Raw genomic sequence first — 27,819 nt, 5'->3', positions numbered from 1 at the left:
TTCCTGAAATCGATGCCATACTGACATTCTATTCATTAGCCATTACTCAATACAATATTCATGGTACCAAATCAGGGATGCCAATTTTCAGGCAATAGGCTCATTCAGGCCCTGGTGAGTTATTTTCAGACCATAGTTTCAGCTTTTTTGTGTACAAAATAGCTCATTCTAGGTGATTTTCAGGCCCTCTGATCACTTCTAACTGGCATCCCTGACCAAATGCAAATTCATTAGTTCAATTAATTCAAATTGTAACCTAGGTAACGACCGTCACTTCAAAACTGGATAACAAGTGGAAGGAACCTCCTGCTAAGAAAGCTAAACGGCCTCTACGGAACGTCTCCCTGGCTCTGAACCAGGCCCTGGACTGCAAGGTCAAAGGTCAAAGGCCGTCGGTGCCGTGGGCGACCCCTGGCACCATCGCCCAGGTGATGAAGGAGACCGGTCACGTGGCTTCCATCGAGGATACAGTTTTTGAGGAGGATGAGGAGGAGGAGGAAGAGGAAGAGGAAGAGGAGGATAGTGAATCAGATGTAGCCGACACTCCGGTAGCTAAGAAGAATGAGAACACTTCCAAGGTGAGACAAGTGAAGATGTGGCTGATGGAAACAAGTATCACATTTTCTTGACCAAATGCAAAGGTAGCTCCCGTTCCTAAAATGTTAACAGAAATCTGTATCGCATTTCTAATATACCAGTTTACTTACATATTAAAAATTTTATACAAAAAATTGTTCTTGAAAACTTGAAGGTCTCCCAGAGGCTTGCCCAACTTAGCAGCAAGTAATTGATGCAAACCGGATTCTCAGTATTGTTTGTAGTTCATTTGATGAATAACAGGTTAGTGGAATAACTCGTCACTAGGTCCCCAGGAAAGAAACATCCATAAATTTGAATATGTTAGTGCACCGGTCTATTATATATTACTGATAGCAGCATTTGTAGTGATTCTAAATCACCTATCCCTTAACTCTTACTGTACTGGGGGGGGGGGGGGGGGCCTCCCAGCTCAAAATAGCCCATTACAGTCAGCAGGCCTGATAAAAACCCGATTTAAATTGGTTTCCCTGATTATTTTTTTTCTCGATTTTTTTTTCTTCCCGATTTAATTTTTTTTTTTTTTCCCTCTTTTACCCTGATTTTACAGATTTCCCCATTATTTTCTCTAATATTCCCTATTTTTCCCCAATTTTCTTACTCAAAAGGGGGGGGGGGGGGAATGTTGCTAGATGCCATTTTTTCCCAGCGAATCCTCTTCTCTTTTTTTTTTACCTAAGGGGGCGTGGTTGAGGGGAAACAAAAAAACTTTTTTTTTAGTGCTCACTATCACCCCTTAGTAAGGGTTTAAATACAGTATTTACCGGCGTAAAGGCCGCAGTATTTTTGGAAGAGAAAATATCAAAAAGTCGGGGTACGGCCTATGCGGCGAAAGAGTAAAAAAAAATTTAAAAAGTAAGTCAAAACCAACACGAAATTCACATATGGGACTAGATCTACGAACGTTACAATAACTATACATTTCCACACATCTTACCGACAATTTTATCTTGGATTGTTGACATAAAGACGAAAATAAACTTCCAAAAACAATATCTGCCGATAGATCTTGATCTAAGTTCGTGCCAATGCATTGCAAAAGTAAAAGAAGGGCCCATTTAACGGAGCTGCCGCGAAGCATTTAGCACGCGAAGTCGCTATTTTGAATCCATTTCAATACACAAGAGAGAGGCGCAATGTATACATCACAGAAAACTCCATATGCTAGCATCAGTGCAGCATGGCCAAGCGGTCTAAGGCGCTGATTTTAGTCATATCAACATTTGAATGCAAGAGATCAAATCCCGGCTTTGACAAAAAAATTTTTTTTTTTTTTTTTCTTGAGCGGTCTTAGGCGGTGATTTTAGTCACATCAACATTTGTACGCAAGAGATCAAATCCCGACTTCGACAATTTTTTTTTTTTTTTTTTTAAATGTCAAAATCGAGGGTGCGGCCTATACGGCGCTGCGGCCTTATCGCCGGCAAATACGGTAAATATATTCCTTTTTTCCCTCCTTCTCTTCATTGTATATACAACAGATCCAGAAAGAGCTAATGGCCGTCATTGACATACTGAAGCAGAAGCTGGTGGATGAGAAATCTGAGAAGTTCTACCTGGAGACTAAGATCAGGGAAGAGGTTTGCCAGGAGATGGCTGATCAGCTGGTAGAGATTGAGCAAGACTACAAGTAAGTAGTATACAAAGTATGCGTTGAATGAATGACAAATGCCCCCGCAACCATTTTTCCTATCAAGTATAGTCAATACTAACCATTATTATCTATGTAAGGCTTCCAAGAGGTACAGTAAATCAGTGTTTCCAATATTTTTAGCGCAGTACACTCATGACATTGTTCTTACCTTGCCTGTCATATCTATATTTTTTAAAACTTCATACCTGTTTTCCATACATTATACTTGATTTGAAATCTTATTTTTGTGCGTGTAATATACGCTTATACGCTTGTATTTAAAATAAAAACAAATTAATTTTTTTGTTGTTGAAGTAAATGTGGAACTAATAAACTTCAAACTTCAAGGCCATCCAATATTATATAAATATTACCTCTCGTTACCAGGGACAAAGTTACTTACTTTGGTTTTTGCTTTGGTATCACTTGTATGACCTTTTATGCCTGGTTGCTAAGCAGAGTTCTGGAATCAAATTTTTTGTCAACGTTTGATAATTTTCATAAAAATGTTGAAATGCTTGTTCTACTTTTGTCCTGATTATACAGTGAACGGCTGGAGGAAGATAAGCAACGAGCCGAGGAGGTTTACGAGAAGCGTCTGGAGATCTACGCCAAGTCCGTCAAGAAGACGCGCAAGAGGGAGCGCAACGATGGGGACGCGGCGTCTGATGCGGCCGAGCAAGTTTCCATCTCTCTTCTAGCCGCTGAGCAGAACAAAGTCAGGGTAAATATAAAGATGTTGATAGTGATGATTATAATGATGATGAGGGTGATGATTGTGATGTTGACAATGATTGACAGCTACGATAATTATGAAATACAGAATGGTAACCTCTTCTGGATTTTTTTTCTCTGTCTTTTTTTTTTTGAGGGGGGGGGAATACAGATATGTTCCTAAGAATGATGATAACATAACATATTGTGGAATGCATATCACAGAACACATACATGTCCCTAAAGAATGCAAGTACCGTAACTAACGGTGTATAAACCGCCCTCGTGTATTAACCGTACCCCTCTTTTTCGCCCTTAAAAAAAACAGAAAAAAAAAACAACCTTTTTGCCGACTTTGTCGGCAGCAAGCCAGGTCCGTGTTAAAAAACCCACGCGGGAAGGCCTTTCACTTAACTGCGAGGTGCAGCTGAATTTGTAAGATCATTGATGTAAATTTAAAAAACAGTAAAGGACCTAGGATAGAACCTTGTGGTACGCGGTGTAATAGAAGAAAAATTGAAGGAATTATTATTATAAACTACATATTGAGATCTATCAGAAAGATTACTTTCAAACCAAGATGACAGACAAATTCGAGTGTTGTTCTAGTTTCCGAGTGGTGATTCAACACACCGATAACTGAGCTGGGAGACATTGCCAGGCATAGCGCCAGGTGGAGGGGAATAAATCAAAACTTTAATAAAACATAATTTTTGTTGTTTTTTTTGTTTTGTTTTTGTTTTGTGTATCGTGTATAAACCGCACCCCCGACTTTGAATTCATTTCGGCGGCAAAAAGGTGCGGTTTATACACTGTTAATTACGGTAGTGAAATACAAAACGTGCTGAAACGACTGATACACAGATTAAGCAGGACACATCTTCAAGCCCCTTTTTACTGTTGGAAGCATCTGTGAAGAGAGTTTGATTTTATCAAGAATGTCACTTTTTAATAACATATAGTCTTCCTGTTCTGTATTTCTATCTATACATTGACTTTCATTTATATTTATCTACTTCTTTGATAGGATCGCAATGCACAGATTGAAAAGCTGACTTCCGACCTGGAGTCAACTGAAAATTCTCTGAGAGACTTTGAGGATCGTATGCACAATGAAGTAAGACATATCTTCTGAAACGATTTATATGTACAGCTAGAAAGGTTCATTTTGGTCTTCACCTTGTTTGTTCCAAATTTATTTTTGCTCCTCTTGTCATCTTAACTGGTGTGTGTTTACATTTATAATTACCTGACCCACTGCTTGTATAATGTTGTCTATATAGCTCAGGTTGAGTTTGGACATATATCAAGATCAAGAATTTAACAATGTGTTTGATCACGTTTTCATGCCACATGTGAATTTGGAATACACTCTTGATAGAGCAAAAAATAGAGACAAGGTTTCTTAAATTGTGACTCAAGTTATTTTTTCCCAGTCACCCCGAATGCCAAAAAGCTGTAGTGGTATGAGGGTTCTAGGGCTAGTCAGTTGAGAAACATATGAAGATTTCTTGTGCATGGCCATTATATTTTACAGATTGATGATCACGCACCAAGTTGCCTCATCAGACATATCAAAGATATTTCGTAGCACCCTTCATTTCCACCTGTCATATCAAGATTTTCTGAAAATCAGAGAACTTCTGATATACCGTATGTCTCTTTACAATAATAATAATAATAATATTCCGCTTTGATTTAGCACCCAATACATCCACACAAGCGCCTTACAGATATATTATTACCCCGGTCATCGGATTCAGGCTTACCCGCACACAATGTATGCACATTTTCCACTCCCTGGGGAGCACGTCAGTTTCATTTTTCTTGTGTAATTTGCAGGCTACTGAGCTGAACAAAACAATTGCTGATCAGAAGAAATGTATTGCAGAGAATGAATCAAAGGTCAGCAGTCGCGAGAAGGAATTTACGGATAGTAAAGAGGCTCTGCAAAATATGGTAAAAACTTTTTACAAAATAAAATTAACTCTTACAGTTTAGTCTATATGAATAGTAGAGGATATGATTTTGGAAACATGTGTCTATTTTACTTCTGTTTCAAACAAATTTTATCAGAGCAGCATTTTCCCCCCTTAGATGTATATGAAGCTTTTATTTCCTCCTAATATTTGAAATAAAAAGCAACTCAACTATTTAGGAAATAAGTACATGTTAATTTCTTTAATAAATTATTGAGTGTCATTCAAATTGAGTCAAGACTTTATTAATGTTTTCAGGTATAGTAGCTTTGATTTCCCCCAGATATTTGAATCTAAAAAATAAACTTGACTTTTTAGGAAATAAAAATATGTTTATTTCTTTTTAATCTTTTAAGTGGCATTCAAATTGAGTCAAGACTTTGTTGATGTTTTGTGACAGCCTTAAAGACTGCAAATTCTTTTCTGAATTCTGAAATAACATAGATTTTCCCATTACACCAATTTGTGTTTTTCACCATATTTCTGTCTAGATTGATGAATTAAAAAGAACCATCGTAGAACAGAAGCATAGACTTGTAGAGCAAGAACGAGACATCAATTCACATGAGAAGGAAGAGATGGGAGATAAAGAGTCCCTTCAAGAACAGGTTTGTTTAGACTGATGGCATGGAAAGTCTTTTAAGCCCCCCCCCCCCCCCCCCCCCCCCGAGAAAAAGGCAACAAAATACAATGGCAGAATGTAAAGAGTAATGTGCGTCATATTTCTGTTTCCAATAAATAAGCAGCTTTTGATGAGTAGTCTTTGCCACATAGGACTAATTCTTTCTTGCCCCCATTTGATATGTATGTACCTATTAAATGTGTTTTATTGAGCTACTGATGTTTTTTTTTTTATGGCTGTTAACCATGTCTTGGATGAACGAAACACATTGATGTTTAAAAAAATTGTATCTTTTGTGCAACTGACATTTGTTATCTTTTATTCAAAGCAACTTGCCTTTAGCAAGGGTTTTCCTTCAGCATGCAATATTGTTTTTTTATTGGTAGAAATTTCAAAATAATATTTCACTTCAAACTTGCGATTTCGTTTTCAGATTTCGGAATTGAACAAGACCGTTGCCAATCAGAAGAAATGTCTTGAGGAGAAAGAGGCGTGGTTTAGCTGTCGAGAGAAGGAGCTAACGGAGAGTAAAGATGCACTGCAAAAACAGGTATGGGGTCTGAGTTCAAAACTTGAGAAAGAAAGTGGTATATTTGTGGTTCAAAGAAAATCAATTTATCATCTGTTTGAACCCAAAAGGGAGTTATCTCGTACCATTTCACACAGACTAAAAATCCTTCTGTTTCCAAAAGATCAATTTTAAATTCAATTTTATGTATCAACATGATGGAAAAGGGCTTGATTTAAACTCAGCTGAACATCATGTGCATATTTGAGTGAAATGTTAAAGAAGACAGTTTCCAAGAAAATAAAATTATCTCAAAGATTAAATGAGCATTTGTAATGTGGATTTTAAATTAGAAGGTTTTATAATGATTTTTTTTTTTTTTTTTTTTTTTAAAGAAGAAAATAAATTGGAGAGTGGCACTAAACCTAAGCCAGGAGATGTACTTCTGTGCAAAACTTTGATTACAATACAAATGGTTCTCCTTGGCTTTCTTTGCTTGCAGGTTGAAGAACTGAGCCAAACAATTAGCGAGGAGAGAGAGAAGGGAAGAGAGATAATGGAGAACAATGAGACTATTCTGGAACAGGTTGGTTACCTAATCATTAATCAATTAAAATCAAAATATTGTCTGTTTTGAGCCATAAGGGTGTTACACAATTTTACACAGAGTTAAAAAAAAAAAATTTTGGTTCCAAAAGGACAATTTAAATTCGCTTTTTAAAATTTTTTTTTTTTTTAAAATCAACGTGATGACATGATGGAAAAGAGCATGATTTAAATTCAGTTGAAAATCATGTGCATTTTGCGAGTAGAATGTTAAAGAAGACAGATTCTAATTTTAATACCGATGGTCCTTCTTGGATTCTTTGCTTGCAGATGGAAGAACTGAACCAAACCGGTAGAGAAAATAAAGAGGCTTTCACACAGATGGAGAAAAAAGTGAGCTCACGTGCAAAGGAAGAAAAGGAAGTCAAAGAGGCTCTCCAGAAACAGGTTTGTTACCTAATCATTACCAGGGAATAGTTCCACGAAATTTCCATAAGTACACGTTCACTGATATCCTAAATAAAAAGTGTGCATTAAAATTAGAAATTGTTAGCACTCGGTTAGACACAGGATCATTTATATTTCTAACATTAGGGAAAATGGACACGTCATACATATCCAGCATTAGTATAATCATTTTGGATTTGCGTTGACAATTCTATACTATATGTTTAATGTATAACATGAATTCTCTTCATAAACTGCAATGTTTCCAATATATTTATTTATTTTTATTTTTTTAATATTTAAATATGAGCAATGTGTTACTGTTCTTTTTTTTCTTCTATTTTACAGATATGTGAGCTGAATCAAACAATTGCAGATCTAAATGACTGTCTGAATGAGAAGGAATCAGAGATCAGCTCTCAAGAGAAAGAGATTTCAGACACCAACGAGACAGTGCAGAAGCAGGTATGTTTCATTCCAGATCTACCTTAAAAATGGATTCAAATTTACTGTAAATTGTTATTATTATTTTTTTAACGAATGTTTGATAATACTTTGAAATTTACCACAGTATACATATGCAATGTAAGTTACATTTTTCCATAGTTGATATTACATCCGAGTATTGAGTGATGATTTCAAGAAATGTAATTTATATTCTTTTTCATAAATACAATAGGGCCATTCAAATCGAGACAGATACTGTTCTTTTTTTACCTCTTATCAAAGAATTTTGTTTTGTTGCTTGTGTCATAATTTTCCTGATATTGTTTCGTGTGTACACTGTAGATTGCGGACCTAAATAGCAACCATTGAAGAGCAGAAAATAAAGCATGACATTTCTGTACTATATATTTACTCTATCACATGATTTCTCTCCATGTTCCCAATTCTGTATTTAAAAAATATGAACATTTTAATAATGTTCTGTCTTCCTTTTCAGATTTGTGAGCTGAATCAATTAATTGCAGATCAAAATAACTGTCTGAAGGAAGAAAAAACAAAGATCGATGCTCAAGAAAAAAGGATTTCAGACATCAAAGAAACATTACAGAAACAGGTGTGTTTGACTCAAGATCTACCTTAAAAAAATTATTTAAATTTACTGCAAAGTTTTTATGTAAACAAAATTTAATGTAAGTTTTTCCTTAGTTGATATTACGTCAGAGTGTTGAGTATTAATTTGAAAAAAAAGTGATCTAGATCCATTTTTATGAATACAATGGACCATTTAAATTGAGACAGATTCTGTTCTTTTGTATCTCTAATCAAACAAGTTTTCTTTACGTTTGTCACAATTTCTTGTGTAGATTGTGGACCTAACCCAAACCATAAAAGAGCAGAAAGAGAAGCTTGTAGACAGGGAGACAGAAATCAGTGCACATGAGAAGGAGCAAGTGGAAGGAAAAGACTCTCTTCAAAAAGAGGTTTGTGACTTAATTGTTACCCTAAGGATTAGGAACGTACTTACACCAACAAGACCAAGACCAGACCAAACCAAAATACAGTCAAACCTGTCTATAGCGACCGCCCAAGGGAAACATAAAAAGTGGTCCTTGTAGACAGGTGGTCTTTGTAGACAGGTGGTCTTTGTAGACAGGTTCCTTTAGTACACGTTTCAATGAGAAACCATTTTCAAGGGAAACAAAAAAATGTGGCCTTTGTAGACAGGTGGTCACTAAAGCAGGTTTGACTGTACAAGATTACTGTTACCTACAAGTGGCTTAGAATCGGTCAGTGTGGAATGGTGTGGTTTGGTGATGTGACCAAGGAAAAACGACCTCACACTTTCACTGCCTCCAACTTTAGCACTGTTGTATAGTACTAATCAGGCCTGATAAAAACCCGATTTAAATCGGTTTCCCAATTTTTTTTTTTATTTATTTCCGATTTTTTTTTTTCTTCTTCCTTCATCTTCCAGATTTTTTTTTAAAATTTTTTTTTTTTTAACCAGATTCCCCCCCCCCCCTATTTTTTCCCCAATTTTCTTACTCAAAAAGGGGGAATGTTGTTAAAAGCCATTTTTTCCACGCGAATCCTCTTCTTTTTTTTACTCAAAAGGGGGGGGGGGGGGGGGTGTGGTTGAGGGGAAAACAAAAACACTATTATTTTTTTTAGTGCTCACTATCACCCCCGACTATAAATGGACTTCGATCTCCATATTCAAATGGTGAATGGACATGTGTTGTTGAGAAATTATGAAATACAACAATTCTATTCAATTCAAATAATTGTATTCACGTAATCCAATCAAAACTTTTAAAAGGAGTAATAATGCAATTAGAAAAAAAGGAGAGTTGTCAGCCATATCATTTTCCTTTAATTCTTCCAACTACTTTAATAGCAGTGCAACTGTCTTATTAATTATATCATTTCCTCTCCAATCAGAATTTGATGACTTTGTTGACTGTTTATAGATTTCTGAGCTGAAAAGAACAATTGCTGATCTAGAGAAAAGTCTAGAGGAGGAAGAGGCCAAGTCCAGCACTCAGGAGAAGCTGCGTTTAGAGAGTAAAGAGACGCTGCAAAAACAGGTATGCTAGCTGTCGATTTAGACATTTCAAGAAAGCCAAGTAAAATATTTTTGCATTAAAGGTACTACGTCCCATTTGCATCCAACATCGAATTCTGTAGAACTTTGCAGGAATTATGAATATTACTATATTTATTATAGTTTTTTTATTCAGCAAAAACAAAGAAACTCATTGAATACAAAACATATATAATAGTCACATGGATGCTAGGAAAAGAAAAAGATTAACTAAATCCTATCTGTGAAATTTAAACGTTAGCAGTGTCCTGGTATTAAAATTATGCAGACACCATCAAATTCCAGCGCAAGATTCTTTTGTGTAAAAAATTATCGCAAAAAATATAGAGGGGGGGGGGGGGGCTCCTAAGGGGCAGGGTGCCATGTTGTATAATTCAGCCTGCATTTGTTTCATTTTCCTTTCCAGTACCAGTGCCTATTTCCCCATTCTCAGCTCAATTATTGTGTCACATTGTTGTCAGATCAATGAACTAAATGGAAGGCTTTTTCAGATATGGTGCGATAAACTGCATGCGTCTTAAATGAATGGCAACTGCGTGTCATGAAAGACTTGAGCGCATCCACTGGGCTCTTTGTTATCAGGTTCAGAAATCTGAAGTGCATTGTACTTTATGCCATCGTGAAAAACAGCAGCGTTTTTTGCGGCATCATATCGGTAGGATGCCACCGTTATTGTTGGTCAAACAGTTTTTGAGCATCAAGTTACTCCTGCCTGGAATGCTCCCCAGGGAGTGGAGATTGTGCACACAGTGTGTGCAGACAAGTATTGAATCCAGTGACCGGGGTAATAGTATATCTGTAAAGCGCTTAGAGACAGCGTAGATGTATTAAGCGCTATGTAAAAGCGGAATATTATTATTATTATGTCATCGTGAAAAACCACAGCGGTTTTTGCCACGTTATTTCTGAATGAGCCTTTACAGAGCATAATCATAGTATTTTAGAGAGAGAAACAGAGATCAGCAACCATGGGAAGTAAATGGAAGGAATAATTTTATTTCATAGTTTCATTTTTCCTAAGTACATCATTCCCTTTCTGTTGGAAAAGATGAGAACTATGTCTTGATCTGATAAATTGTTTTTATAGATTTCTGAGCTTGAAGGAACAATTGAAGATCAGAAGAAATGTCTTGCAGAGAATGAAGCAAAGTTCAATGCTCAAAAGAAAGAACTTACGGACAGCAAAGAATCCGTGCAAAAACAGGTACATCAATTATTTCCTTTACGAGTTATATTTGGACCCAATGTATTGATTTAAAAAAAAAAGAGGCTATGTAGCATGATTGAACAGTTATTAAGGATATATTGACTGCTTTGAGAGGCATAGTGGTTTCTATAGGGTCAAGGGAAACTCACAACCTGCTATGACCCCAAGGCGCTTGCGCCGCGGGGTCATAGCAGGTTGTGAGTTTCCTGAGACCCTATAGAAACCACTATGCCTCGAATATTAAAAGCAGTCAATATATATTTTATATACCGAAAAAAAGGAAAATGTTGACTCACCCATTTAGGTTTCCATCTCTTTGAAGTCATGAATATTAACACCAACAATAACTTGTGTACAGTATGAAATCCAACAAGCTGTGCTACAGTAGAACAGGGAATACCAAACACGTTTACACGAACAGTAACTTTTGTACAGGATGATATCACCAACAAGCTGTGCTCCAGTAGCTGTGTCCTCCATTTTGCCTCTTTATTGACAAAAAAATGGAAACAAAAAACCCCAGTATTTTGCGATCGAGACTAGTACACAAAATGGCGATCGGTCGTCTGCGCTGCGTGGATTGGTAGATTCGTCGCCTGAATGCAGCGACCGAAATCGAATTGCACTCAAACACCGTTAACGGTATTGCGCATCGGTCATCGCACAAAAGAAACTTATACGGTAACACGTAAACCAAAATGGGGATCGCAGCAAAATGACGTCACGTTTCACAGCCATGGAAAAAGTGCTATGAAAAATGGATATAAACCGGTAATGCCGGGAAAAATGACTATGAATTTCAATTAGCGGGCATGGTTAAGAACATGACTGCATTTTCAACCAATCAGAAGACAGGATTAGTAAAGAATCTTAAAATGAGGTATATAAATTTATATATATAATGTTATACAATTATTGATATAAGCCATCTGTTTCCTTTCACCATATCTTTTTTAGATTGATGACTTAAACAAAATTACTGTAGAACAGAAACAGAAGCTTGCAGAGAGGGAGACAGAAATCAGCACACATGAGAAGAAGCAAGTGGAAGGAAAAGAGGCTCTTCAAGAACAGGTTTGTTATCTAATACAGTACATATTTTAGCATCAGAGAAGGTTTTAAATGAAATTCAGGCAGCAGCCTGCATAAGTTTTCAGTTGTAACAAATTTGTCCATATGTGACCCTATATTTGGTCTTGTGTATAGTTCAGGTGTTTATTTTGGGGTTCAAAATAGTTGAATTATAGTTAAAAATGAAATAAAACAATAAAATACATACAGTTAAAAAAACATAAGAAATACGTAAGAAATTATCAAAATAATAGATAACATAAGAAATAACCTGGCTCTTCAAATTTTTGTTGTTGTATTATTATCCCAAATGATCTAAAGAATATTGTAGTGAAAACTAATGTTTAAATATGAAGAATATATGATTTATGGGTTTTAAAAAAATGTGAATTTTATTACCTTCTTTGCATACATGTAAGTTACCTTAAATATGCAAATAAGTGAATATTTAAAAAAAAATTAAAATTACCATAGTAATCTATACACTTCACTTGACATGCATGAACAAATTTTGCGGAGATCATGGGGGGGGGGGGGGGCCTTAGAAGCCCGCCCCCCCCCCCCCCCCCCCCCCCAGGCTATGCAGATTCAAAATAGCCCAGGCTAGATAGGGGTGAACAAAGGTTTTATAGTTTGGATTTTAATCAGGAAAAATTGTCCATTTTCTTTGAATGACATTCAACTGAATACATGAATTCTCCATTCTCTGGTTGACCATCAGATCGAAGAGCTCAAGACTGTGGTCGATGTACAAAAGGACCAACTCTGCAAGAAGACCGACAGGATAGACACGCTCGAGAGAGAACTGGAAGTCAGGCAGATCGTCCTCGCCGAGAAGGTATAATTTAGAGCCTCCTTTCAGATATGGGGCCACTTGATTACCTAAGCGTTTTGCTTGAGAGAAATTTGAGGTCTGGAACACAGGCCTGATAATTACCAGATTTTTTTTGCTACTCGATTTTACCCCTATTTTCCCAATTTTCTTACTCAAAAGAGGGGAATGTTGTTAAATGCCATGATTTTTTTTAAAGAAACCTTTTTTTTTTTTTTTTTTTTTTTACTCAAGGGAGGGGGAGGGGGGAGGGCGGGTTGAGGAAAAAATTGAAACCTTTTTTTTTAGTCCTCACTATCACCCCTGGGAACAGTTCCATTCGAATTTTCATTCTGTTGTGGAATCATGTCACAGTTATGATAACACATGAAAAGGAATGCTGTTCAAATGCTTTCGGTTTTCCATATGACTATGTTGGGGAATCTCGTGTACTCGTATCTCTGTCCAGTGCTCTAAAAAATCATTGTTTGTTATTATTTTTACTAAGATTTGTGAATTTGTTATTCTTGTATGTATGTCATGAAGTGCATACAATTTGATCTTTCATATTTGATGAAAAGGGTTTACATGATTTGTCTAAGGATTTGTGCTCTCTTTTCTCAGGTTGGAGAATTAACGACTGTAATTGAGAACCAGCAAGCAGAGATCAAGAAACAGGCAGAGGGTCTGGAACTGAAGACTAAACAGATGCAAGAGAGCACCTCACTGGTAATGAACACATTGTTGTCTTTCTGGAATTAGATTGTTATATTGAAAGGTAATCTAGAGGTTTGATGAAGACTAATTACATCTCAAAGAATAAATGGTATCTGCCAAATGATTTGAATGTGCAATAGCTGAGTAATGAGCAAATAAAGTAGAGGAAATTTAAGTTGGATGGCCATGACAACTTGGCATCGTTCTCATGACAGTAAGATTTAATTACTACAACTTGATAATGTTCTCATGGCAGTAAGACATACATGCCAACTGTTCAGATTAAAGAGGAACATTCCTCTTTTTGGGAGAAGATAATTATCATTTTAATGCAGGTGTTCCTCTTCCTGTACAAATTTGTCTGTAGTATTGAATAGGAGAGTTAGGATTGTTCCTCTTTTTTTTTTAAATAGCATAATTTGTACAGATTTCTGATTTTCAAATGTTGGCATGTATGGTAAGATTTAATTACTGGCGCTTAAGATTGGTTTTAATCTAAGGCCTAAAATAAAAACTTGTTGTATTGCCCTTTGTGACCGACCCAAAAATCTGAAAATCTACGGTCGACATTTTAAAAAAGTTTTTTTTTTTTAAACCGTTTTTAAATTTTTTTTTTTTATTAATGAATAAAAAAAAAAAATGTAATTTGTTTGTTTAAATGGGATATAAATGCATAAAATCAAACTATTCCAAAATTCTCACTCGTGCAGACCATGGATAATTATGAGGTGAAAAAGATATCAATGGAATGATGACGTTGAAACACATGTATTAAAATATATCGGCCCAAAGAGGGCGACAAACAAAAAAAATTCAAAAAAAAAAAAAATTCTGACCGACCCATGTTATCAACGAATATTATTATTTTTAATTGTTATGCTTTATAATAACATCTCTCTCTCTCTGTTTCCCTCTCCCTCCCTCTCTCTCCCTCTCTCTCTCTCTCTCGTCTCTCTATTTGCTCTATCTCTCTCATCCTCTCTCTGTCTCTCTGTCTCTCCCTCCCTCCCTCTTCCCTCTCACACTCTCTGTCTCTCTATTTACTCCGTCTTCTCTCTCTCCCTCATTCCCTTACTTCCTCTCTCTCTCTGTATTCGTCTTCAACCTGCAGCAACACAAAGATCTGGAGGAGCATGATACTCTAGTGTCTGATCTAGAAGAGCGTATAGAGGTCTTAGCAGGAGCAGAGAAACAGCTTGCAGATGCCAAGAAAGAGATGGACGTAAGTCAAATTTAATGATAATTGCATTGTGAAAGAAACGTTGTGGAATTGATCAGAAAAGGTTGATCATCTAGCATATAAGTATTGGTGTGTACGGTGAGGTTCTGGAGTCATCAAAATGATCAGAAATTTGGCACTGCACACAGAAAGATGCATATGGGACTACACATGCCATATTTAAAATATTGACGCATTTGAAGAGCCATGCTTTCCAGGGAAATTTTTTGTCTGATGTTCTTCCACACTTGCACAATACAATGATAACGGTCACAAAGTATTTTTCACTTCTTCCCAGAACTCAACCTTCTCTTTAAAACCTTGCTGATTTGCCAGATTCTGAGATAACAAAGATGATTTAACATTTTCTCTGTTGAAAGATTCCATCACATTGTGTTTGTATTGGATCCTAGGAGCAAGAGATTCAGATAGCTGACCTGTACAAGCAGCTTGAAGAGAGGGAGGCCAAGGTCAAGGAGACCGGGGAGACCATGGCCGCCGAGCTCTGCGCCGAGATCAAGATGCACGAGGAGGCCCAGAAAGAAATGAGGAATTCCATCCTCAAGAAGACACAGAATGAAACGGAAGCAAAGAAACTGATCGAGGTGCGTGGACTTTTGTTGTTGGTTTATTGGAGGAAACGAGGGGAATTCCTTCGGAATTATCCTGCAGTTTTGTTTTTCTGTTGAACTGTGACAAAAATTGATACTAATGGATATTTTGATAGTGCTCGTATCCACCAATGCAAGGTACTTAGGTGCTCCAATGTTACCCCAGCTCTAGCCTGCTCACAGTATTCAAGCGATTCCTACTGATACACATTTTTTTAACACCCAGGTAGAGAGGTGCAAATGTAAATGCCTTGCATCCCAAATACATCACCTCTGTTGTTTAGACATTGTGTTAATCCACAACAAGAATTCAACTTCCTAAGATGATACAAGGCACTGATCGCAAAACACTAATCTCATGTGACATACTTAAGAATATAGATTCTTGTCTACAGCACACATCTTGCTGTTCAGATCACATGTCCAGCCCTAGCCTCGATCATCAGCCTGTCTGCACTTGACAGTTTTACCTTTCTTTAAAGGCATCGTTTAACAAGGTTAAATCTAAGATGCATGGCCCTACATGTTATCAGTGTCTGTGATATGGTGTAACATTGAAGCCCTAACAGAATTGCGCTTCAAAATGATCATGATGTGCCTCAAAAAGTAAAAAATCTTTGAGTGACTGGTTTTACCATCCTCATTTTCCCCAATAGACTGTAGTGTTATAAAAACCATTTGGAAAACAAAAAATGAAATTTGGATTTCCAATCATAAATATCTTGATAATCAGACAGCCGATTGGCTTGTAAAAGTGACTGACCTTAAGGTTTATAATTACGATTGCAGCATGAGCTAAATCCAGGATTTTGTTTCAGAATCTGGGGCAATGTTACAGAGTCGCTTTAATGTGCTTTACTGAAATACCTTTCCATATACATGCCTGGTACAAGAACAAGAACAAGAACAACATTGATGCAAGCTTATACTGTAAGAAAGTTGCTGGTATAATAAATGCTTCATACAAACATCATGACAGTGATTAATATTGTTTCCATTGCTATGTTTGTTTCCCTGTGTTGTAGGACCAAGAGGCCTCCAATGAAGAACTGAAAGCTATTGTTGAGACCAAAGAGAGACAGATTGAGGAACTGGAAGAAACACTCAGCTCTAGAGATGAAGAGATCAAAGAAATGGTAAGAAACAGTTAGTAGAACAAGATTAGCTACAGTCCTAACATAACTGATTTAGTTCAGTTATTGAAAAGCCATAGGAAACTTTGTCAACAACTGCTATGTACAACTCTTTTTTTATTATAAATATAAATGATTAGGAAGTCTATTTTGAAGTTCATAACTGATATAGTGTATGTGAACATTGAAACAAATTGAACTGAATTGATTTTTCATGGTAAAAATTCACATCCAACCTCATAGCCATCAACTTTATATTTGTTCTAGCCTTCAAACTGGTTGTGTTAACAAAACAAAAATCAAAGATGTGTCATGATGTATCATGCTCCTCTAGATCTTTGTGTTGCTGCAAGATGTTCACTTCCTTTTTACTACAAGCCTCAAGAGTTTTACATCATCGTATTATGTTGCTCACAAATAGGATGAACGTAGGAAGATGTATCAGTTATCATAAATCAAAGACAATGATCATACATAGTTTCATTCAGTAATGTTTATTTGTTGTTGTTGTTTTGTTTTTTTACAAATAGGAGGCAAAACTAGAAACATCTTCCCGGAAAGCATCAGTAGAGGAGTCCGAGACACAAACTGAGGTAAAACATTTGAATTGCATGTTCAGCAAAACTTTTAGGTAAAACCACTAAAAAAAAACAACACAAGTAGTCTTTACATGCAGGTGTCTAAAAAAATGCTTTAAAAAAAATAATTGTGATTGTTTTAGATAGATGCTCTTTCCATTCAAGTGGACATTAAAACAGGTTTGACTGTATTATTTCAATCTTTCTTAGAATATTTTGTTTGAGACCAATTTCTGCAGAGACAGATTTATTAAAAACTGCAAAAAACAGTGAAAGTTGGAAAATAAAACATGATAAAATAATGAAGTAATATCTTAAATTTGTATCCACAAGAAATCTTCATGGTCTTAGGAGAGTGCTGATTAGAAGCAGTTAAGCAAGAAGCTGTGACTTTTTAGAAAATTCCAAATAAAATCATTTTAAAGCCCGTCTACACTAGTTTGGCCAGGAGGGATTGGACCACCCTGCTGGTCACTGACAGGTGGTTTTCTCATTAACTCAACTCTCAAATAACATAAGAAAAAGGATCATGTGGGACCAACAGGCACCACTTAGGCATTGTTTTCTATATAGAGGGAGCAAGTAGTACAGTGGGGCTTTAATTTAAAATATCGCAAAATCTCTCTCTTTTTAGATGGAGTATTCCTCTGAGAACTTCACCTCCTCCTCCTCCTCCGAGGAGAGCGCTGGTCAGGAGCTATCCCGCAAGAAGATGTCGGGTATGCCTTCCACCACCTCTCTGGCATCCACCATCTCCACCACCAGCACTGAGGAGGATGATGATGATAGTATCATTATCATCGAGCCGGAGGATCAAGCTGGATACAAGGCTGGTCGCCTCTCAAGGTATGGATCATACATAGAGCTCTGTATCATCATCAGTCAGTCAGTGAATAGACCAGTTCACGGTTAGCACATGGCTGCAATGACCCCAAATATCCACAGATCTTCAAAACATGAAGAGGTCCCACTTTGTACATTTTGAAATAATCAGTCCTACAGCGATGGAGATGCTACATACTTAGCCTTTGTTTCCCCTTTTCAGAGAATACTTCCACCTGTGTATCATAGAGTGCTCTGCTTGTACATAAATGAATAATGATTACATAACTTTCATGAGCACGTATCCAGTATTCCATCTCCGTGTATTTCACAATTTGTTCTGCAATGACCTTTATCTGCTCATGCTCAGACTGCAACCGTGAACTGGCTTATTAAAGGGAGTGTAGCATGGCAAATACTGGTTCACGCCATCTGCGACTTCTTTTGGACAACTGCATGTAAACGGATGAACTTGATTAACGGTAGTCAGCAACTTAATCCCTACATTGTCAGCTAGCATTCGCGAAACAGACTGAAGTCCTCCTCACGCTTCGGTTTTGTGTATGTTGCACGCACATGATTGCTGCGGTTGTGTCGTCCTTAGTCGTATTATACCCGATTGGCCCCAAGTCAGGCCACGGGAAAGACACGTAGTCTCATCATGCTACACCCCCTTTAATCATTCAATCCATCAATCAATACATCAGTCACTCAAGCAGTCAATCATTCTCGGCTATGCTGGATAAAAATTAGGGAAATCTCAGAAATAATTCCATTCTTTTCCAGTCAGGGAGAAGTAAAGGAATTTATTATCCCCCAAATAACATAGCCAGTCTCTCTTATTTTGTGTCCATGAGAAGATGTTTTGAAGACATTTCAAACTGAAAATAGGTGGAAATTATGATCATTGAAACTCCATCAGGAAAAACTCATGGAAAATCTGGGAATCCTGATTTATTAAATCAACATATTTCAATTCACCATATATATATTTGTGTTAACTCTTGTTTAGAGCATGGAGTAAACCATTTTTCTGGCAAGCTCCAGATTTGAATGCAATGCTAATTCTCTCTGCATCTTTTTCAGAGTGGAGATAGATGCTACTCCTCTTCAGAAGAAGAACTCGCGCAAGGGACGGGCCGCCAAGATCACAAAGACATCACTGAGGTCGTCCAGGAAGAGGGGAGGAGGAGGAGACGATGTAAGTAGTCCAGCTCTTATAACAATTCATTTTCTAGGACTCTAGCAGAGGTGCCAGCCAGTACGATGTAATCGTATTTAGTACGATAATACGATATTACCTCTCAAAATACGATTTTCCAAACAAAAAAAGAAGAAAGAAAACATGATTTTTTTATTTTTTTTAAATATTTTTTTAATACCGGTACCCATAAAAACCACGGAATCGCATTAAAACATGAACAAGTAAACCCCCGCAGCCCCAACAAAAACTTTGCTTTTCAATGTTCTTTTAAAATTTTAATGAAAGAGCAAAAATTTTACTTGACTGTATACGTACCAGTATCACATTTTTCTGAAATTTTACAGGGGCTAACCGCCATTGGTAGTGTCGAGTTTTCGTGAAAATCTGATTTTTTAGGATACTCAGTCTGTCTTTTTGTGTCAAGAGGTTGGCATCTCTGCTCTAGGTACAGATAACATAATGATACAAAGAAAATAACTGTTTTTCTATGTACTGCCTCACCATTTACAAATAATTGACCAAAACACATACGTTACATTATACACCTGATCATTCAGACTAATGACCATTTTGCAATTTGCACTCCACACTCTCCACTTCACTTGGAAGCATTCCAGCCAGCTAGTCCCTTTTCTTTTAAAATTTTAATGAAAGAGCAAAAATTTTACTTGACTGTATACGTACCAGTATCACATTTTTCTGAAATTTTACAGGGGCTAACCGCCATTGGTAGTGTCGAGTTTTCGTGAAAATCTGATTTTTTAGGATACTCAGTCTGTCTTTTTGTGTCAAGAGGTTGGCATCTCTGCTCTAGGTACAGATAACATAATGATACAAAGAAAATAACTGTTTTTCTATGTACTGCCTCACCATTTACAAATAATTGACCAAAACACATACGTTACATTATACACCTGATCATTCAGACTAATGACCATTTTGCAATTTGCACTCCACACTCTCCACTTCACTTGGAAGCATTCCAGCCAGCTAGTCCCCATTTTTAAAGGGATTGGGTAACTTTGTCTCAGATTCTGAAACAAAATCCTGGATTTAGCTCATGCTGTGATGACAATTATAAACCTTTAGGTCAGTCAGGACCCCCATGACTTTTACAAACCGATCGCCTGTCTGATTATCAAGATATTTATGATTGGAAATCAAAATTCAAAAATCGTTTTCCTAATGGTTTTTATAACACTACAGTTTATAGGGGAAAATAAGTATGGTAAAACAGGTCACTCAAAGATTTTTACTTTTGAGGCATTTCATGATCATTTTGAAGCGCAAGTTTTTTGTTGTTTTAATATTACACCATATCACAGACACTCATAACACGTAGGGTCATGCATCTCAGATTTTACATTGTTAAACGATGCCTTTAAAGGCGCATACTTTGCTCATTAGATAAAAATGATGCTCACGTCCTTCCATGTACCCATTTTAACACCTGGGTGGAGAGAAGCCATGTACGTGGGGGCGTACTTGTAGATGAAGGTAGGGAGTAATTCCTGCAGCCCCTTATCAGGGCAACCGAGCTCTCGCCGGGTAAAGATTCCAAAGTCGTGTAGAAGTGCATATGGACGTCTTATGATGATGATGATGATGATGGTGTTGTCGCCATCGTTGTCATCATAATCATGACCATTTGTTTAATTATTGCTCAGGACCAGGAAGAGAGTTCCAAGAAACTGAGAGGAGACGATGGAGTTGGGGTCAAGCCAAAGGGTCGTGCACGTCGTGCCACACGGGCATCCAGTAAGACCAGTCTCAATGAGGTAAGGGAACGTTTGACTAGAACTGTACATGTGTGTGGAAAATAGGTTGTGAACAGAGCTTTATTTCTGCTGGTCAATGTTTAGTTTGTTTTGAATTGGCTGCAACACTTCAACAAAGTGAGATCTGTAATAGCCCCTCGGATCACACAATAATAGTTTGTTGTGTTTGTCTCTCATTCCATTGCCTGCTGTTCTTAATTTGTTTCCCCTTCTTGTTTTTAGTGGGGGGTGTGTGTATCCCTCTGTTTCCTTTGTATATATACTCTCTCTCTCTCTGTTTCTTTGATGTACTCTCTTTCTTTTCTCTCTCTCTCTCTCTCTCTTTCTTTTTCCCTCTTATTTTTCTCTCTTTCATTTCTCTCTCTCTTTCTTTTCTCTCTCTCTCTCTCTCTCCCTTTCTCTCTGTCTCTCGGAATTCCTATCCCTTTACCCTTCCACACTCTCAAAGACATCTATGTATCATGGTTTACCTCTCTATCATTCAATTGATTGTCTCCATCTTTGTCTCTCTCTCTTGTCCTGCAGGAGATAGAGAACCAACCGGAGGATGGGACATCCCCTTCCGCGACTTCGCTCTCAGGTAGCAGTCAGAGGAGAGGCCCTCTGGCCAGGATCAACGAATACCTTCAGAACTCTCCCATTGGAAAATCTGGTGAGTTCATATCATGGGATCGTAGGACATATCGAGGGGTCAGTGACACAAAGACGTAACTCCATATTTTGCCAAAATGAGTATTTGATATCAAAATGTTCAGAAAATGTGCAGGAAACACAAAGACTTAACTCCACCCAACATCCCATTGAAGTCGCTAGTGAAACATAGACTTAATTACTTAAGGCCCAAGTGCTCAGTGACACATGAACCACTTTTTCTTGAAAGGGTCAAACTGGAGTTACGTCTTTGTGTCAGTGACCCCTCGATATGACGTTGGCTGTTTGCTAGAAGGTTGTAAGAGATATGTCTTGTTGATGGCAGTAAGGGCCTTTTGGCAGGCATCCAACCATTATTAATCTCAGAGATGTTGATGCAGCCTGTCATTGTGTATCTTTGTTTCATGGTACTGTACTGTATTCATGATCATTTAGCTGATAGATAAGCCTTATTCTCTCTTGATGCAGTAAAAAAAAATTGCAGCAGCAAGATAACCATGTACATGACTCGCTAAGGGAGGGGGGGATCCCATCCATGACCTCACTGTCGGGTAGCAGTGACAGATGATGCCCAATGGCTAGGCTCGACGAATATCTACATAACCCTTCCTTCGTCTGTCTGGTGACTTTTAATCTTGGAGGTGTTTTAAGGGTGACCCCACATTTGCTCTCACAACAGTTGATCCAGGCTTTTTTCGCCAAAGGTAAAGGGTTAGGTTAGGTTACAGGAGCAAGTGTCTTACAACTGTTTAGATGGATGATGATCGGGATACAGTCTTCTATTTTCTTCTTTGTACAGTGCGCTAAATTCAAAATGACTCATTAGAAAGATAACCCTCATTCACAGATGGCGCAGTGAAATGCCTTTAAAAATGCCGTGTCAAAAATAAGAATCATTTCAAGTCTAAATGTGAATGGCAAGTGAGATAGAAAACATGAATGGTTTGCAGGCAAGTGCTTATAATTTCGATTATATGCTGTATATCCTGTGAAACACTCAATGTATCATACAAATTGTGCTGCACGTGGCCTTCTAGTACAATACCTGCTCTATCCTCATAACCATATTACAAAATTAATTACTCACCCCCTTCCTGTCTCCTTCAATCCTCTTGTAGACATATGGAGTCTTTCAAGTTTTTCAACAACAAAATAATTGTTCTAAAAAAAAAAAAACTTATCTATGAATGCTACAATATGCTTCATAATCATACTTATTGTGCAAGAAGCATTGTTGAAATTGATTTTATTTCCCTGTTGTTTGTTTTAAAGCCGATTGTCACGTGCCCTGTTTAATTGTGGTTAAGATTAGACGCATGAATTATAATAATATGAACTCTCTCTTCGTCTTATTTTGTGGAAGCCCCTATCATGTCTCATATTTTCCTGAGATTGTAAATCTTTGTTATCATGCACCAACTATACTAAAATTAAACAATCAAAAAAAGAAATCGTACAATCCAGTTATTGCCATCAATCATGTTTCCAGTTAGTTGTCCAATCAAAACTAATAGGGACTTTTAGATTTGCACGAAGACAATGGGGATTGCTACGATCGACGCCCTTTTAATGCACTGCCTTGAATGGACGTCACACAGTCCACGCAAATCTAAAAGTCCCTAATGAAGCACCTTCAAAGAGAACAAAGAAATGAAGCTATTTGTACCATTTTCATGACTTTATCATTACGTCCAAGACTTTCTTGTTCATCAAGTTTTCAAACACTGATTAATTTCATTTCATTGAGGTTGTCATAATAGATGTATAGTACCCCTGTTGGGATCCTTAACATTCTAATACGTGTATGTACATGTATAACATTTATACTCATACTATAGTGTCATTGTACAATTCTCAATATGACTCTAATTTGTAACCATGCATTTCTAATTCTACATGTAAGAAAGTCCTGCGATACATTTACCTTGCCTTTCTGTATCTGAAAATAGAGACCCTGTTAAAGCTTAAAGGTAAAGACCACTTTTGGAAATGCCCCCCCTCTCAAAAAATGAAATGGAAGCTCTTATTACCAATCATGTGAAAGGATATGTTTCGACTAATACGTGATCACTCAAATTTTGCCGAGAAACTGCCTACTAATTGATATATTTGGTAAATTATTATATCTATTTGGACCTGAAAGAAATAATGCATGTGTGCGTAGTCCCATATACATCTTTCTGTGTACAGTGCTTGTAACGTTACCAAGACTGGGCCAAATTTCTTATCATTTTGATGACTCCAGAACCTTGCAGTTCACACCAATACTTATATGATCAACCTTTTCTTATCGATTCCACAACGTTTCTTTCACAATGCAACCGCATGACCATAACTGGTCTTTATCTTTAATGGAATAAATGAATGATTAGTATGTGCTCACTGTCATATTCTTTCTTTGTCTCGCTTCTTCCCTTTTACTGCTCCCCTCTCTATATATATAGTGTATGATACTGGTGAGTACTTGTTCATTGTAGCACTGAGTCAAAGAAATATACTGACTTGGATATGTCTCTCTGCAACAATAAATACTGCAATTTCCATTTATTTATCCTGCCTGATCTTTATGTATAATAGCTGTGTTGTAGCGTTTTCTTCTCTGCATGCTTTTGCTTTGGAAAGGCTACGGTTTCTTATCTCCTTCCCCTTCCCATCTCCTTCCCACCCCAACAACTAATTGTGAATTTCTATTTCTCTCTAGTTCTCTCCCCTTTTACTTTACCACTCTTTTTCAATCTATCTATGAACATGTTTGTTTTAGTTTTTATCTCTCCTTTTCAGGCCTGATAAAAACCCGACTTAAATCGGTTTCCCGATTTTTTTTTTATTTTTCCCGATTTTATTTTATTTTATTATTATTTTTTTTTACCATTTTTTTTCCTTCCCTATTTTATTCTGATTTTCCTGATTCCCCCCTTTTTTTCTCTATTCTTCCCCATTTTGCACTATTTTTTCTCCAATTTTCTTACTCGAAAGGGGGAATGTTGTTAGATGCCATTTTTTCCCAGCGAATCTGCTTCTTTTTTTTTCTCAAGGGGGACGTGGTTCAGGGGAAAACAAAAACCCTATTTTTTTTTTAGTGCTCACTATCACCCCTGCCTTTTGTAGCTCCTCACTTTCTCTCTCTCTCTCTCTCTCTTTCTCTCTCTCTCTCTCAATGATCTTGATCTTGAGTTGTGCGTTGAACCACTTCTTGCTATATATCTACATGTAGAAAGCATATATCTGGCTTCCTTTAGTGCAGTATAGTACTGTTCATAATTATGGTCATATATATTGTATTCCTAATATCTTCGTTCAGTATTTTTATCTGGCCATTATAAATATAATTCTTGAATCATTAGTAGAACTTATGAACAAAAGCATTCCATAATTTACTTTGTGACAAACATTCCTTGCTTTCAAAATACATGTGCACAGAGCTCATAAAATGTATTTTTGCTAAATGTACAATACATTACTGTGTATGTAAGTATGTGCCACATAGATACATGTTTAAAGTTTTCAATGTGTGACGTGTTTACGATCTAGCAGGTTTGCTAATAGTGTGCTGTGTTTTTCTTTTTTCTTCCCTTGCATGATGGCTCATCATTTTTGATTCAAATCATTTTGTTTGCATTGTTGATTTTATCTTCTTTTTTACCTTGCAATTTGCTCTTAATGTTGCTTGATAATTTGCAAATGTATCAATGGCCATTTGTTATTTTTTCTTTCACCTAAATATACTAACTCTTCGTTGGGGTAAAAAATATGGATTTAATCTTTTTCTTCTTCTTGTTTGGTAACTTTTTTTCTTCTAAATACTTCTCTAATATATTGCAACTTTTCATTTCATTATATTTAATGATTTTTATTTGCCTTCTTCTGCGCCATTGTATGATTATTTAAATATTCCTTTTTTTTTTGTTCAATGCTACACTGTACCTAACTTCCTTCCATGTGTGAAATCTCTCATTAACATCTCCTTTGGTTTTTGCTTTTGTATATTATTTTGCTGAATCCTTTTTGTTTGGCATCCATATGACTCTTCATATTTCGGGGGAACAACATTAATTAATCGCAATTCATGATGGCGAAACCCTTTTGCATCCATTCTCACCTTTCTCACCATTTCCTCATTGATGAAATCCACCCCTGCCCTTGCTCCATCTCCCACGCTTATTTAAACATCCACCATTCATAATCCGTTGCCATAACAACATCATAGCCCCATCATCATCATTAGCATGCACATCCACGGGTGCGGCCATTGGTGCTGCATCCCCCTCCGCAGAGGTGACCCCATCCTCGCCCCCGTCCCATACCAACCTCATGGTCAAATCATTAGCATGCACAGTCAACCTCACTCCGTCCGTTATCCTTCCAGCCAAACGCCTGGTAGACACGGCCACGGCTGCTGCCTCCCCCTCCTCCGCTGAGGTGGTGAAGCCCCCGTCCCCCTCCCCGCCCAAGGCCGTCGAGATGGCCACCTTCGTCCCCTCCATGGTGCCGGAGAGACAGAAGAGGAAGAGGAAGCTCTACAAGACCGATATTTCTGCACCGTTTGAGGCCTCCCCTCATGAGGTAAGATTCAATTCTTCTTTTTAGATCCATCTATTTTCTCCCTCTCTCTCTCTTCTTTTATATTGATTATTATGTAATTTACAATGTGCTTGTCCACTTAAAGCCCCACGGCACTACATATAACAACTTGTGCCCTCTAAATAACAAACAATGCCTAATCGGTGCCTGTTGGTCCCCCATGATCTCCTTTTTCTTATGTTAATTGAGAGCTGAGTTGATGAGATAACAACCTGTCAGTGATCTTGCAGGGAGGTCTAATCCCCCTGGCCAAACTAGTGCAGACGGGCTTTAATACTGTTTGGTGCACATTTTGAAGTTACATTGAAAACTTCTAATATATTTAGGTAGAGTCAGAATACATTTATATCAAGGATAGCCCTATTTCCTTTGCTTTTTCCCTTCTCTTCTCTCCTCTTTTCTTCACTTCTCTTTCTTTCTACCTGTCTTTCTCCCTCCCCTGCCTTCTCTCCCAAATCTCTCTCTCTGTCCCATTCTCTATAATGTACCTATGACGTCACACCTACTAACTCTTAAAATATTAAATAGTAGTATAAAAATGTCAAATATTGCGAGATCTTCCTAATAGGTGTGATACAGGGAATGTCTTTAATAACATGACCCTCTCAATAATCAGTATTTGGTTCCCCTTCCACCCCCTTCTTTTGGATGTAAGACCATTTATCTCTCTCTCTCTCTCTCTCTTTGCATATAAAAGTTATACATGTACGCAATGCCTGATAATGTTCTCTCTTTCATTACTAAAATATCTACGCTTACAGATGATAAGCCGACAATATGTAGGCGAAGCCAAATCTACGGAGGGCGCCGTTACAGTTATCACACGAAAGCTGCGCTCTCGAGCCAAGAAATACTGAAGAGTTTCCTGCCACGTAGCCGTGAAAAAAGCATTGAAACTAAATCCTGAATGTGGAGAGGCCAACATTTTTGTGATCTATGGAGTATGGAATGCTCTTTATTTCAAGAATATGCATGATGCAATGGGGTTACAGTTAGATGTGACTTTGCTAAAACAAATACATATGTCCTGAAAAAGAAATTCATCCTTCTTATTTTCTTAATTTTCATCTAGTTATCAAACCTTTTGCATTTATCTTACGGTACTGTACAAGATGAATGTGTCATTTTGTACATTGCATTTTACGGCTGTACAGGAATGTAAACTGGAATGTTGCGAGGTTCCAAATATCGCCTTAAAATTATATTTTTCTTTAATTATTGTTATTTCATGTACCGTAGGAAGTATTTTTCAGCATATAATTATGGTTTTGCTTTTGTTTAACTTAGTCTGAATGAATATTGCCCATGTGACTCTCAATACATATTGGATTTGATTCTCTTGTAAGTGCTGTTATATCATGTCATCAGTGTGGGATCAATTCAAATTCAAGAAAGGGGAGAAGAGAAGATTTTTTTTTTTTCAGGAAGAAATTTCATTTGCAACCAAAACTTTTTTCCAAATTCAGTTTTACTCTGTAAACAAAAATAGTGCCATTTAATTCATAGTTATTTCTGAACCGAAAAATATATGTTGAGTTGGGATCAAAACATGCTTGTGGCATGAATGTTAAAACTATACATGTATTTTGTAAAAGTAGATGAAGACACTCTAAGATTGTCAAAAAAATACAATCACATTATTTTATTTGTGCCACATTATGCATTTTACAACTAGATGTGGTATATCTTCATATGCCAGATAAATGGATATTAACAGAGGGAATATTCAGTCCTTTAGAGTATTAGGAACTCTCCCTGCTAATGCTTTGCTGCAAGGCACTCAGCAATATCCAATGAAGCCCAGGAAATGTGTACCTTTAACTGTATATGATGTGTAAA

General features: G+C 37.0%; 1 protein-coding gene across 7 annotated transcripts in view; it reads left to right on the top strand.

The window, feature by feature from the left end:
- Nucleotides 1-27,819, top strand: part of LOC105442319 (kinesin-like protein KIF20B) — a 36,954-nt gene extending 9,135 nt beyond the window's left edge. For 2 of the 7 annotated variants that reach the window (XM_030986111.1, XM_030986112.1), the window contains exons 11-38: nucleotides 261-578; nucleotides 2,079-2,227; nucleotides 2,777-2,954; nucleotides 3,972-4,061; nucleotides 4,787-4,903; nucleotides 5,415-5,531; nucleotides 5,979-6,095; nucleotides 6,556-6,639; nucleotides 6,930-7,046; nucleotides 7,395-7,511; nucleotides 7,990-8,106; nucleotides 8,357-8,473; nucleotides 9,464-9,580; nucleotides 10,685-10,801; nucleotides 11,762-11,878; nucleotides 12,597-12,713; nucleotides 13,311-13,415; nucleotides 14,515-14,625; nucleotides 15,036-15,227; nucleotides 16,259-16,369; nucleotides 16,897-16,959; nucleotides 17,579-17,790; nucleotides 18,853-18,967; nucleotides 20,638-20,748; nucleotides 21,274-21,400; nucleotides 23,844-23,855; nucleotides 25,607-25,962; nucleotides 26,742-27,819. In XM_030986111.1, the coding sequence (XP_030841971.1) occupies nucleotides 261-578; nucleotides 2,079-2,227; nucleotides 2,777-2,954; nucleotides 3,972-4,061; nucleotides 4,787-4,903; nucleotides 5,415-5,531; nucleotides 5,979-6,095; nucleotides 6,556-6,639; nucleotides 6,930-7,046; nucleotides 7,395-7,511; nucleotides 7,990-8,106; nucleotides 8,357-8,473; nucleotides 9,464-9,580; nucleotides 10,685-10,801; nucleotides 11,762-11,878; nucleotides 12,597-12,713; nucleotides 13,311-13,415; nucleotides 14,515-14,625; nucleotides 15,036-15,227; nucleotides 16,259-16,369; nucleotides 16,897-16,959; nucleotides 17,579-17,790; nucleotides 18,853-18,967; nucleotides 20,638-20,748; nucleotides 21,274-21,400; nucleotides 23,844-23,855; nucleotides 25,607-25,962; nucleotides 26,742-26,837 (3,717 nt within the window). In that variant the 3' untranslated portion in view covers nucleotides 26,838-27,819. The remainder of the gene's footprint in view (nucleotides 1-260; nucleotides 579-2,078; nucleotides 2,228-2,776; nucleotides 2,955-3,971; nucleotides 4,062-4,786; nucleotides 4,904-5,414; nucleotides 5,532-5,978; nucleotides 6,096-6,555; nucleotides 6,640-6,929; nucleotides 7,047-7,394; nucleotides 7,512-7,989; nucleotides 8,107-8,356; nucleotides 8,474-9,463; nucleotides 9,581-10,684; nucleotides 10,802-11,761; nucleotides 11,879-12,596; nucleotides 12,714-13,310; nucleotides 13,416-14,514; nucleotides 14,626-15,035; nucleotides 15,228-16,258; nucleotides 16,370-16,896; nucleotides 16,960-17,578; nucleotides 17,791-18,852; nucleotides 18,968-20,637; nucleotides 20,749-21,273; nucleotides 21,401-23,843; nucleotides 23,856-25,606; nucleotides 25,963-26,741) is intronic. The other 5 variants (XM_030986116.1, XM_030986115.1, XM_030986114.1 and 2 more) reach the window with 5 other exon arrangements.

This window comes from Strongylocentrotus purpuratus, unplaced genomic scaffold (genome assembly GCF_000002235.5).
Source record: "Strongylocentrotus purpuratus isolate Spur 01 unplaced genomic scaffold, Spur_5.0 spur5_scaffold_15, whole genome shotgun sequence".
Lineage (NCBI taxonomy): Eukaryota > Metazoa > Echinodermata > Echinoidea > Camarodonta > Strongylocentrotidae > Strongylocentrotus > Strongylocentrotus purpuratus.
This window is presented reverse-complemented; position numbering and strand designations above follow the sequence as displayed.